Source organism: Athene noctua, chromosome 13 (assembly GCF_965140245.1).
Source record: "Athene noctua chromosome 13, bAthNoc1.hap1.1, whole genome shotgun sequence".
In the NCBI taxonomy this organism is placed as follows: Eukaryota; Metazoa; Chordata; class Aves; order Strigiformes; family Strigidae; genus Athene; species Athene noctua.
Window position 1 is genome coordinate 11,606,806 of NC_134049.1, and position 14,152 is coordinate 11,620,957.

At 40.3% G+C, this 14,152-nt stretch overlaps 1 protein-coding gene across 2 annotated transcripts in view; it reads right to left on the reverse strand.

The window, feature by feature from the left end:
• LOC141965460 (protein FAM169B-like) overlaps positions 1 to 8,127 on the reverse strand; it is a 40,856-nt gene extending 32,729 nt beyond the window's left edge. For both annotated transcript variants that reach the window (XM_074917118.1, XM_074917117.1), the window contains exon 1: positions 7,972 to 8,127. In XM_074917118.1, coding sequence (XP_074773219.1) covers positions 7,972 to 8,005 — 34 coding nt within the window. In that variant the 5' untranslated portion in view covers positions 8,006 to 8,127. The remainder of the gene's footprint in view (positions 1 to 7,971) is intronic.
• Between the last annotated feature and the right edge of the window lie 6,025 nt (positions 8,128 to 14,152).

A 14,152-nucleotide genomic window follows, 5' to 3' on the forward strand; every position in this document is an offset into this window, starting at 1 on the left:
TTTGTGCAAATTTGCGAATAATTTTACATGTAAAAATACGAAAATATACTTAAATATGATTTCAAGTGGTGCAGAAACAATATAGATAAAAAGAACATTTCTAACTTTCATTACTTATTCAGTTTTGTCATTCCTAATGCTTGCAATAGTAGTACTGGTTTTACTTATTGGCTTTATTTTCATGCCAATATATTTCACAATTTAAAAAAAAAATTCAAACTTCAGCAGGTTTTAAGTGTTTCTGACAGTATTGTGAGTTTTTTTGTCCAAGAACTCTTTCCCTTTTTTAAAAAAAATCAAAAAACACTTTGCAATAGGAGACAAACATGTGCACCAACACAAAATGACAGTATATCACATCAATATTTAGGAGGGAGCATTCTTGTAATTCAACCAGGCAAGTGAGACCTGAACTCCTAAGATTTATTCTTAACACAGGTGTGGTTTTGTGGCCCCCAACAAATCACTTCATCTTCTGTCTGGTTTCTTATCAGTTAAGTATATGTCTTATCTACCACTTCAAAAGGGTGTGACGTTTTTCTTATCAGTGCCTCTGAAGTCCCAACATAAAAAGACAAAGAAGTCATAGAACATAAATTGTTCTGTGTTCTCCTGTGGACTGTCACTGCCACACTATGGCAGCACAACCATGACAGCGTCTAGGATCTAAAGATAACTTTTTTTGCCCTTCCAAATCGTGCACATACAACAAAAGTGTTTTCGATTATACTCTCACAGGAGTGGGAGCTCTGTGTTAAACAGCAGTGCTTAACATCGACTCTTCTTTCCCTCCAATGAGCTTGAACAACTCTATGCATGTGGTTATCATTAGACAACCATATTTGTTTAACCTTTCAAAGGAAGGAAGAGGTCTTTGCCACATTCCCGGGAGAACATGCAGAACCTGACTCTCATATCCTGAATTTAATTGAGCAAGTACATGTCAAAAAACAAGTTCTAGTGTAAGCGAGACTTCAGTATCGTAACAACATGTGGTGGCGATGGAGTGGACAAATGCTGTGTGTGATATCTGTCCAACACGGCAAGGTAGCTCTTAACCACATGTACATCATTAATGAAAACAATGTTCTTCCCCACTTCATTGCTTTTCCCCATTACTAATAGAGCAATCACTCTTGAAACATAAAGGATGAAAAAAAATGCATTGGCATTAACAGGTTTCTATGTTTCAATCCAAAACCACCATTTATATATTAATAGCTATTCTATCACAATTCAAATGTCAAGAAGGGCTTCAGAAGAGAAACTAAACACAAGTTTCTGTCTGTAGACAAAGTTCTGCTATGGAATCAATAAATGAAGGCAGAAGGGAAATAAATAATCCTAATCTCATTCCCAGTTAAGAAACCAAACAGATTAAATACATGAGTTCAGCTGTAGCAATATGTGTCACTACTGCAAGTTCTGTCACTCAGATGGAGGGCAGACCAAATGTTAGGCAGACCAAATGCAAGGTACTATCATATGAACCATCCCATTCCTGCTAACACATTTTTACTACTGAGTTCAGAAAAGAGACTAAAAAAGCTTTAAGTATACACATATATTTAACAGAACGTAGATGAGCAAAGGCAGAGACTAGACAAGCCTAACTGAAAAATGTCAAACACCTTCAATTTTCACTCACTTCAATGAGCTCTGAAGGCCCTTAGATCCTCATATGACCAGGGTCTACTATAAAATGTTATTTATTTTCCAAAACTTAAAGTAATCTGCAATTTATAAAATGGGAAAAAGATTGAAAAGGGAATTAAATAACTGATTTAATTATTTATCTCTTTTTGGAAAAATACCTAGAAAAAACACAATGTTTAAAATGTTTTCAAAGCTAGAAAAGCAAGTGCCTGTTGAAGGGATCATATAATGGCAAGTGCATATCGAAGGGGTATTTCCTCCACTCTAACCTGAAGTACTCCCGTACTGAAAGTTCCAGCAAACAGGTTCCAACTGTATTTTTCCTCAGCTGGATCTTTAGCAGTGTTACACTTACAAAAATAAAGCCACACCCAACTCAGAGTGCAGACAAATGAAAATACATCTGTGTAAACAGGCTACCCCTGTCCTATTATACACAGAATGTACATCTGGACTGGCATGTTTTGCACAAAGTTCTAACCTAATGTAATTGAAAAAAGCTGAGGTATTGTGGCCCAGAAACAGACTTTATAAATAAAAACTGTAGCATACTGTTAAACCATGGAAGTGCTACCAGCTGTAACTATGACATATCAGGAATTCATACTTCTGCACATTTAACTCTCTTTTTCACAGAGCTTAGATGTAAAAAAGGAGGAGAGAGCTTACAGAATAACTCAGAAAAGATGTAGTCCTGAAGAAAATGGACATTCAGGATTGTAATTAATTAGACTTTAAGGTTCATATTCACATCAGGTTTTCCTCAAGGAAATTCTGTTGATTCAGTGGGATTGCTGCTAATACCTCAACCTGTAAACATCAGAACTGAGTTATTCATATATGCTGTTTTTCATATGATGAAGAAATGGGCAGAAGTGTTCCTAGAAAAGTCTAACTTCAACTACTGAGGGCAGTGGCATAGGTTTTCTTGCGTATTTAAGAACAAAAATCTAGCTCTGTCAATTTAATTATCTGTCTACCCCCCAAACAAAATAAAATATACAAGAAAAATATACATGTTCTCCAGAACAACTGTGTCCATATCAGGGGCTTTTTCCAGCAGTTATGTCAGTGCTATATCTCACTTCATCATACCCATAGCCAAAATACCATGCCAGCAGAAGTTTGCAGTCCAGGCCTGATCTCAAATTAGTCTGACTCTAAAATCTAAGCAAAAAATAAATGGGAGGCCCTGAATGACACTGAAATATATCACTGAAGTATTTTCATTATTCAAAGAGGCTGATTTGAAAGGAAAATGACAGAAAAGATTCCGTGAACAGCAGTAGAGCTTTTATGAATCACAAGTTGAAATGTAGATAGTGGTAGTTCAATACTTTACAAAGATGGAAGATAGAAAGGAGGATGTGTTGGTCAAAAGTCAGCCTATAGCTTAAGGGAAAAAAGGAAGACAATGTCTCCCATACTGATAAACAAGGAATAGTGAAATGGCAGGAACTGACAACTGAGTTTAACAAATGGTCTAGCATGAAGATGATTTCATCCTGTGGTGAGAAGACAGACAGACTGACAGGACAGTTTCAGAAAATAGCCACATTTTAAGACCAAGGAGCATTTAAAATTATTACTGACACACCCACTGTCACAACCTGGCACCAGGGCTAGCGTTTAAGTACCACATTATATACATTTCCCTATTACTACCATCATTCAAAGCAGGTGTGGGAAACATAAGGTCACACACAGCCCTTATCTTCATGTCATACAAACTGCGGCAGTATGCGTAGCAAACCAAGAGTACCTGAAAGCCCCGGTTTGCTATCAGAAAGGACAACGTTTCCCAAGCAAATGAAGTAGCGATGAAAATGTGAGACAACTGTCTAGATTTTCAGGGATACCGGTTTCAGATGCCACCTAATTTGAGTTGCAAATGTTTTACATCTAACAAATCTACTGCTCCCACCAGTAGAGTGCAGAAGTCTGCCTAAGAAAACCCCACAGCCTTTCTCCAAATTACTTGCAAGGAGCAATTTGTACAGGCAGAATAATCTGAAAATAAAGCAATTAATTTGAGGGGAAAAAAAGGACAGAAACAAAAAAATCCCTTCCCCCAGTAATTTCCACTTTGCTAAATTTATTATGCAGCTGTAAATTAATACGTCACCTGCACTAGCTATCACAAGCCTCTTAGCCTGCCTCAGAACTTGCTTTAATAAACAGCTGCAAGTAGTGGAGGAAATATGTAAACAACTCTCTTGTTTCTCTGTGCCATTGTGTCAGCTATTCTACATGTCTTTGAAGGTGCTCCAAAATCAGCATGGCTCTGCTTTTCCCTTTTTCTCCTTTTGGGAGGAGGAAGAAGCAGAGAAGGAAGGACAGGCTGGCAACAGAGGGCTAACTCTGTTCTTGCTGTGCTCTTGACAGTAAGGCTGAGAGTGTTCAAATTCAGTTTACACAGGCTCTTCTGTAAGGACAAAAGAAACCGCTGCTGGTGGTTAAAAATGCAAAAGGTTTTGATTGTAATGGCTTGACAATCAGCCAAAGATATGACTAGGGGGGGGAAACACAGCAAGGCAGCTATGACCAGAATGGAAGAAACAAGGAAAAACACATGGCTTGACTTCAGAGCAGAAAATTGACTTAGGCTTTGCATAAATGACAGCATACCTCCAAGCTTGCCTGATCCACAGCCTGCCTGGAATGAGAACATGTAGTCTAAAAGCAGAGCCTATTAAAAGGCATAATGTTTCTAAATGGCATCTGTTACGTACTAATAAGCATTACTTAAAGGACACAGGCCTTAAATTGCTACCAAACGTGCACTTATCTCAAACTGCTGCAAGGCAATCATTACAGAAATGTCACATGACACCATAGGAATTTGAATAATATAAAATGTTTTTATTTGGTTTGGCTTGAAATCATTACGCAGAAAAAATATGGAGGCACTTTCTGAGATTTTGAAACTCTGCAACTTCACAGGAATGAAACACTAGCAAGAATTACATCAACGGAGCCATTTGCCATCTGTTGTCAGTAATACTATAAAGACCAGACAGCAGATCCAAAGGTTACAAACACAACATTTTTAAGCATCCACAGACCGCTCAGTAAGTGAGCGGGACACAGTTTACTTCAGATATGTGCGACCTGAGGGTCTGCCAATCATTTTGCAAAGACAACACACCAGAACTGTGAATTGCCACTCGAAGTGTTTGGGAGTCTTTCAGTACGCAACGATTGCGCGATGTGGAAAATACATACCAGCCTGTTCTACGTAGGTTCTTAAAACATACTCACAACCATAATGTCTGCACACCTCCCACTTGCAAATTTAAACCGGCTAGACTTTCTCTTGTGCTGTTTGCTTTCTCATACTTTCCCCCACGGGAAGAAGTGTATTCACTGCAATGCTGTTATGGAAAGGGACTCGGGTTTGTTTGGTGGGTTTTGGACTGTATTTTTTCTTTGAGCAAAGTAGTTAGGATTTTGTTTCCTGTTGTCTTTCCTTCTAGACGATAACTATTATGTTAAAGAAAGCAAGGCTTCAGTGACTTGCCTTACCCATGGCATAGAAAGCAAGGAGGTTATGATAGTCCTCACCTCTTAGATACACACACATCTCAGCATGAGTAAAATTCTGCCTGTTCTGTAAGATTTTAATTATACTGAAGGTGTACAGTTGTTGATCAGTCTCATCTTAGACCTTTGAGTAGATTTTCTAGATGTGGAAGACCCATTCATGAAATACAGCACCTATATGCTACCTGAATTTTGTGGTTCCTCCTTCCAGGCTGCTGACCTCCTGCCTGTAAACCAATTAACATGGATTTCATGGAGGACAGGGAGATTTCCACCTTCCTAGAGAGACTGATGGAAATTTAAGGCTTCATTAAAGCAATTGTTAAACTTGATGTACGGGTTTCTCATCCAGTAACTAACTATTTTTCACGCTCCAGAGTTGTATATACTTTGTTACTCACTGACCTTCCTAGCCTTGCTGTTAGATGGTTGACACACACAAACCTGACTTTTAAAGTGTTCTAAAGTGACAAGGCTGAATTTAAAACAAGAACCTCAAGTTCCAGGTCAACAGCTGGCCTGCTTCTCAACTGTAAGGTTTGCCTAGGACCTATAAAGGGGCTTAGAAACCTGGAAGCGTAAGCAATCTTGCCCTGTGAAAAACAGTTATGGGAACAAACCTCAAGACCTAGTTGTAGCATCTCAGTTACAGCATGACATAAACTGAAAAGCACCATTTACACAAGAAGAGCTAATGGCTGATTCCAATATGCTCTTACAGTGTGCTGTATACACAACCTATTGCCAATTGTTCCATGATTATTTTAAACATAGGTATATTCAACTAAATAACTCAGCCAAAACTTGGATGATACCTAAAACGAATAGCGGCTGTCCCAAAAGAGGAAGGGGATGGAAGAACTATTCTAAACATTCAGTTTGAGAGTAATGAAAAAGTCAGAGGAAAAATGTCGACATTAACTGAAGTACCCAACAGTACAATGTTTGCTTGGACATGAAAAACCAAGTCCCATTCATCTAGAGATATTTTATTTAAAACATCAGCAGAACTGAGAATCTTAAAAAAAAAAAAAAAAAAAAAAAACACCAAAAACCAAAACCCAACAAAAAAAAACCCAAACCAATAGCATTATTACAAATGTTTGACTTTCATAAGTGGCTGATAGGAGGGAAAAAATAGAGCAATCTGACTACGGCACATTTAACCATGAGCAGCTAGAGGAACTAATGAACAACATCATTATTTTACTGAAGGGGATGAAGTAGGTGCTTTAGATAAATGGCAGCAACTTAAAATGTGTTTCAGAAGATAAATTCACTTTCTCACCATTTACCTGCTAGCGTGACAAATTAAGGAAGAGGAGTATAAAAACTGAGCAGGAGGGAAAGCAGTGCAAAAGCTAACTGAGGTGATGCAATGGGCCCTTCTCCAAACAAGTGCGTGAACAGAGATTCTTGGAAGAGCTCCTAGTCAAATATAAACCAGGAACACTTACACACCAGACTCCCTTGGAAATCCACAGTGGAGCATGTGCAGAAGATCCACCTGTCCTAAAATCAGCTTCCTTACCAAGCACTAGGAGCACTGCCATTTGGGAACTAACATAATGTCTGTTCACTTCAAAGCAGCATAAGCCCACCATGTACTGGATGGCTGAGTTCTCTCTGTTAGCCTCAGCTGGGGCAGAGCGTTCTTTGCCTACTGTCAGAAACACCAGTAAATTAACTTCTGCTGAAAGGAGATGAGGGGTGAGTTGCTTTTTTTTCCCACCAAATTCATCATTAGAGACCATGTATTCCTTGTTCTACAGGCAGCTCATGACCAGTAAAGGAAGTTTTAACTGAATACCTTTTAAAGATAGGGCAAGTACTCTGTAGCATAGAAAGCCTTTTATATCTCATCTCTACACCAAAATAATCCAACTAATTATTCTTCTGCAGCCAAGAAGCAACGTGTTTACTGCCCCTTTTGTCCCTGTTAAACCATGCTTCTTTTGTTTTTGTTAAAGCATGTTTTGCTCAGTTCGGATAAACACTTGTTGATGTTGTCTGAGATTTGTCCTTAAAATTGTGTAAGCATTTTTACACAGTATTCCCTCTGCTCCATAGCAGTTCTCAAGCACTTGGCCACCGAAGTCCCAAACTCGTGCAGGTGTGCTGTGAGACCTCTGGAAACAGGCGTTTGGAGCCTTTCACCTGCCGAACCAAAGCTGACAGAAATCATCAGGCCGGTTCCTCTCTGCTTCAGGACAGGTTTTAACTAGCCTAAAACCTGGAAAAGTTACCCGTACGCTTGGGAAAAGAGCAAAGCGCCCTGTACAGACTACTCGGGTTGACCCCTCTCTGCGCAGGGGGGTGGGATCGGACCATCCCCCCAGGCGATCCTGTGAAAGCAGGGCGCCGGGAACACGGCCCTGAAGAGCCGGGGCTCGCCCGGTCATGACCGCAGGCGGCTGAGCAAAGTTTTCCTGGAGAGGCTCGAGTGTTTTGCGGCGTTCTGGCCGCTCCTGGCAAGCGCGGCGGCGGTGCCGCGGGGAGCCCGCCGTTTCGGCGCGGCGGGGGGACACGCCGCGGGCTCCTCACAGGAGGCGCGGGCAGGCGCCGGCGGCAGCCCCGGACAGCCCGGGCGGGCACCGGCGTCCGGCCTCCGCGGGTGCGGGCAGCCGGCCCGGCCTGAGGGCGAGAGCAGGAGGGAGGAGAAGCGAGCGGGGCGGCCGCCGTGAGGGCAGAGACGGGGCAGGGGGCGGCGGGGGAAATGGGGGAGGAGGCCAGGCCGCGGGGGAGCCCCGAGCGCTCTCCCTCCCCTCTTACCAGCGGCGGCTCTTCCTCCTCCCTCGGCCTCCATCACTTCCTCTGAGGCGGGCTCCCACCGCCGCGGCCCGCCCCCGCCCCGGAGAGCGTGGCGGGGCGGCCCGGGGCCAGGCGGGCCGGGGCTTGGCTGGCGGGAAAAGCCGCCGCCGGGAGGCGGGGAGGGCGGTCGTGGGCGGCTGGGGAAACAAAAGCACGGGGGAGGTGGCGGTAAACAGTCTGGCGAAGTTTCTGTAGGAGCGGGGGCCGGAGAGGCGAGGGGAAGCTGCTGCGAGCTCCCGGCGCGGTGGCCGCAGGCTGAGGGGCAGCCCTCGTCCTCCGCCACCAAGGCCCGGCCTTCGGCAAGTGCCAGCCCAGGACGGCGTCCTCACCTGAAACACAAGCTCCCAACACAAGTTCCAAATTCTTCGTTTAAAAGGCACAGAATGACAAACCACTGAGCTAACACCAGTTTCTTTAAGCTCAGGTGGCAGAAGCAGAAGGTTTATGAGGGAAAATAAGTACAAAAATGACATTTTTATAGCGTTCTTCAGCCTTGTACTGCAGTGATTGTTGTCAGGGTGACAGGCTTTTCGAAAACCTAGGCAAACAGCCTGCTGTTCGCTATTACAAACCGAAAAAAAAAAAAAAAAAAAGAAAAAAAAAAGTAATGGCCTCAAGTTGCACCAGGGAAGGTTTAGACTAGATATTAGGAAGCATTTCTTTACAAAACAGGTAGTCCCCATCCCTGGAGGGGTTCAGGAGCAGAACCGACACAGCGCTGAGGGATATGCTGTGGTTGGGAACTGACAGTGTTAGGTTAATGGTTGGACTGGATGATCTTCAAGGTCTTTTCCAACCTAGATGATTCTGTTATTCTGTTAAAATTGAGGTACAGAGATTAAAACGAACACACACTGTTGTCAAAACTAGAAAGTAGAATCCAGGTGTTGACTCCTGGGAGCATTTCTACCCTGAGTGGATCCCTTAATTATTTGTAAAATAGCAGATACAAGTATCAAAAAAGTGAAGAAAAAAGTGCATGGAAATAACAGTAAGTTTGCAAAGAAACAAACTTACCTTTTCATTTATACCCTTGGGGAATAGCTCTGTGACCTGGAGACAAGGTTTCAAAGCATGCCCTTGAGCGCTTCACATCATGGTTACGTAGACCATTGCTTGTCTAAAGCAGATTCGTATTTTCTTTCTTCAATAGGACAAAGCGACCTCAGCCTATACACTGATGCTCCCAAAAAGCAGATGTCACACAACCACGCTTTACAGTGCATCCATGGATTTCAGCACATTCTCATCACTTGAAGCTTTGTGCCTTCCACCACTCCCCATCTCACACTCAGCACAGGTTTGAGCCAAGGCCTAGTGTGACGCAGGATTGCTGTGTGACCTTGCCTCAGTTTTACTGAGAAAGCTGTTAAGCTATGAGAAAGTACATGAACTAAAGCCATGAAAGACAAGACATTAAAGTCACAGAAATGCCGTTGCTGGGCTGACAGTAGTTATCTGGTGAAATATTAGAGAAAAGATAAGGAAGGAAGAAGAGCAGAAAATGCAAAGACAGCTCAGTAATGCTGAGGTCAGCCCATACCGACAAATGGCAGGGACCAACTTTCCCCAGCGTATTGGAAGCTTCCAGGCCAGCTAAGACTCATCAGTTGTTTTATCAGGAGTGGTAAGCGTATTACTGTTTAGCCTAGTAATCTGTTAGTCCTAGCTATCTATTTGGCACATTAGCTGATAAATAATTACTTAAACTGTGTGTATCTTGCCTGCAGAATCTCTTTGCACATGGTAAATGACACCTGAACAAAAGCAACCCACCGATCCTGAGTTACATGCTCTTCTGCTAAAGTAATTTCTCCCTGCATTAAAGTTAAATAAAATTTTAAAATCTGCCCCTACACAGCAGTTAATTTTTGCTAATACTGCAAGAAGACCAGAACTGAAATAACAGCCACCCAACAGCTTGGCTACATTTAAACTATACAAATTTCAATTTTTTTCTATTATTGCTAAACATTGAATATACACTAGTGGTATCAACTGCAGAAGAACTAATATAAATAGGGCAGCAATATAAAATATATAACACTTCCTATTAAAAAAAAAAAAAAAAAGTGAAATTGCCATTACATTTTCCATTTACCATTTCTATGGAGTTTGTTATAGAAGAGGCATTGGTCCACAGGGAACAGCGAGCTTTACACTGAAACATTTATCTCTCTCTTTGTGACACTGCATTCCATCTACCTAAAGACTAGCTTCAGTCTTTCCTGAGGATCATTTATTTTTATTAGAATGGAAAAGAAATATAGAGTGTTAGGTCCTGAAATTTCTATTTAAAGTCCCATTATAGTTTAATGTTAAATAGCATAACAGCTTGCTTTCTCCCTGCTCTCATTAAATGTTGAACAGCTGAGATAAAAATTGGAATATATTAAACAATTCCACTTAACAGTTTAAAACATTGGTCAGTGCCTGCCAATAACAAGAAATAAAAAAAACTATATGTAAGTAATAATAAAAGAGATAAAAATTAAAGAGCTGTTTCTAAATGAAGGGCCATTTTCAGTTCTTGTTACCATCAGTACTAAAAAGCTATTTGAGTAGTGTTCTGGCAGTTCTACAATGTGGTCAGAACGCATTTGCAGAAAACATTTTTCTCATACTCAGCAGCTCAAATAATTTTAAAATTTATCAGACAACTGTATAGAAAAAAATATTCAAGGTGATAACTAGGGCCTTCATAGCTGAGTTGCTTCAATTTCTTCTTTATCTCAAGATGAGTACCATGCCAATCACATTTGTGTATAGCAAGAAGAAAAACAACTAGTGTTTAGCTGAGTCAGCTGTGTCTGTGACTTGCTTTCAGATATGCAGGGCTTGGTTTCTTAATTATGGATGGGGAGATTAATTTGCACAGACCTCGAAAATCCAGTGGCCTGGGTATCTATTGTTATTCACACATATACATGTGTGAGTGCTAATATTAAAGCTACAATCATACTTCTACAAAAACTCTGAGTAGTTTCAACTTCAGTTGAAGAAATATTAGGGAAAGAAATGGTTTCATTTCTGAATAAAAGTCTAAGTAGAACATAAGCCTAACCATAAGATTTTATTCTTCTTTTTTGAAGCTACCATATCCTTTATTTTCTGTTTGCTACATGTACAGCTCCAATACATGCATTATTCCTCCAAGTATACTACCACACACATAAAGCCTGGGAACAGAAGCAATCAATTAAATCAGTGCAAAAATTAATTTCAGTGCATGTCAGATTCTTGGTTTATTCAAACCACTAGTGTTCTTCCCACACTTGCACAGGCATATAACAACACTGGAAAGGTCTCAGAATCTTTCTACTCATGGAAAGGGACTGACTTAACTATTGAAGACAATATGTAACTGATCAGTCATTAAAAAGTGTCTTGGGAGGGGTTTCCCCCAAAATTTTTATCAGCTTTTTTACAAAAGATTAGTGAAACAATCTTCCATGCTCTGTATTTTTTCTACTCTCTTTTCCTGGTTGTGAACACTTTGAAAACTATTACTACAGTCCAAAGAGATACTATCAGTTGTTTTAGAGTGCGTGGATCTAATAGACTTATATCTACACTGTGCAAGAATATCTAATAAAATACTTAGTATTTTACAGCATTCAAACATTACCCTTCATATATATCTATAAAGAAGCTATAATGTTCCAAACAAAACACTTGCATAATTTCTCATGCAGGAAACTAATTAAGCAACTACAGACCTTGCACTTTACTTTATGCATATTCTTTGTTCATTAGACCACTCTATACTTAGAGTGGTGGTGGTGGTTTTTTTTTTTTAAAAAAAGCACAAATCACAAATAGCTATGAGAAGACTGATATGTCATTGTCCTGTTCAGTATCATAGGAAGAGTTTTACTAACTGGTCACACATAGAAATTAATTTATAAAAATCTTAACTGACATAGGAGAATGAAAGATTGTAGTATTTTAGATGTAATTCACTGATGTCAGTGGCAAATTTTGCCTTATTTAAAGTTGCAGAGTTCTGTGTTTACTGTACGAGCTGCTCCTTCAGCTTCAGCAGCTAGCCCAAGTTAGTTTTGCAAGTTGTATTAGTCAGGGGAAGAAATGGATGGTGGAATCAAGGTCTTTTATTTAAAAGAATCCACAAATTTCTTTGTGTCTTAGCATAGGAGGATTTAAATGACTGGCACAGCTCATAGCTCCAAACCTCATTCAGCTACCACCCAATCCAAAAGATTTCAGAGATTTTTTTTCCTTAAGGTTTCACAATTACCAGCTCTCTTGAGATTATATAGTGGCTTTCTATTCTTAGCATATTTCTCCCTCTCTCTCACATGCACACACATACACTTCCTACTCAAAACAAGACCCAGTGAAACCCTCTGCCCACATAGTTACAATTCCCAGGAGAACTTTCATATGCTTTTGTTTTGGGCAGTGACAATGTGCATATGTTTTGATTTCAGGCCCCTCCTATTGGTTCTCATGCTTCAGTTTAATGAGGACAGACAGGCTACTAAACTCACCAGTTTTGGTGAGCCATAACCAGCTTCTAGAACTCCTTTGACCTTGCAAGTTGGAATGAGGTTTTCTAACATGTTGCCTATTCAAGGATATTACTGAGTAAATGTTTTGGTTTAGCTAACACACACATTTTCCTGTTGATGTTTGGCTTTGGAAGGCACTTGGACTCTTTCATAAAGAGTGTAAGATAAAGATCAAGATTAATAAATTAGATAACTGCTATGAAGAGGAACAGCAAAGTTACCCCTGAGTTTTTTAAGTCAGTAAGAAAAAATCTAAGAACAGTGGAAATGGACAGATATGTTTCTGTAGTTGTCATTCCTCACAATTAAAGTGAATTACAACTGTGCTAAAAATAGAATATCCACAGAGATATAATAAAACTGATTCAATTTATTTTCTGTTTACTTGTAGATAAACAAGTTTCTGATGAAAAACATTGCTGGATATTTTGCAAAAGTAGTTTCTTTAAGACTTTCCTGTTCTTCTTAGGTACTATTGCATGCCTGAAGAAAGGAAAAGAAGCTTGGGGTAGTTCCAGCCAGTCAGCTGGTCAGTCAGACTTCTATCTTTAATACAGAGACAATTTTTGCTTTGAAAGTTACATGAATCACAAATAATCAGTGTCATGTGAATCCAGACACATCACAGTTTGAAGAAAAAAAGGTGCCCCAAATGAAGAAGTTTGCCACAGATACATGAATTACAATACTCTTTGGAACAGAAAGACAAGATTTCACCTTTTGGAGCCTAGGTTTCATGGATTCAAATTCCAACACTGTGGTTGTAACTGGTAAGATTTTTATTTTATTCTTCTTTTAGCTAGAGACGGTATGCACACATGCTTGATCTTTGTCATAAACAGTTCCCTGGAGGGAAAAACAGTAGCAAATGGTCATACTAACATTTCCAAATGGAAAATAACTTGCTACTCTGCCTTCCTAAGAAAAATCAGATGCATGTCAGAGGAAACAGACTGCAGTCTGCCCTCTTTACTGCCATCCAGTTTGGTTTGTTGTTCATTCTCTCCGTGTTTTAATCTTTGTTGACATTCTCTCAAATCCAAACCACATAGCTCAAGGCAGTGCAGCCCAGTATTAGATAAAGCTTACCCAAAAGGAGCTCTGAAGCAAGAAAGCCAGGTTGCATCACAATGTCACATAGTCAGCGTCCAGAATTAGAGCAACACATGGCAAGTTTCAGGGTCTCAGTTTCACGGCAAAGTAAGGGAGATTTAAAGAGGAGATGCTGCCTCATCATTGCTAAACTAGACCATTAAATTTAAATATACCAAAGGAGCGTGCCTGAACATGCAGCACAAGGGACCAAATTTGGAGTTTCTGTTGCTGGCTATAACCACCGTTGAATCACAGTGGCAGAACCACCAGCTAGAGACTTCTGAGCTTTAAAAGGTTAAAGCTCTTAAGGAATGCTGCTACTCGATATTCCTCTTGTTGCCACTGGCTCATCTAAAGGCAATCATTACACGTATCTTGACATGTGAGTTGCTGGATAATTTTCCACTGCAGGTCATCTGAGGACAGAGGAATGAGGTTGAAGCTACATCAAAGAGATTTGCATCTTTCTGTTTTCAATTAAACACTTCTTACATTTTTTTTTTAATAGCTGCAAG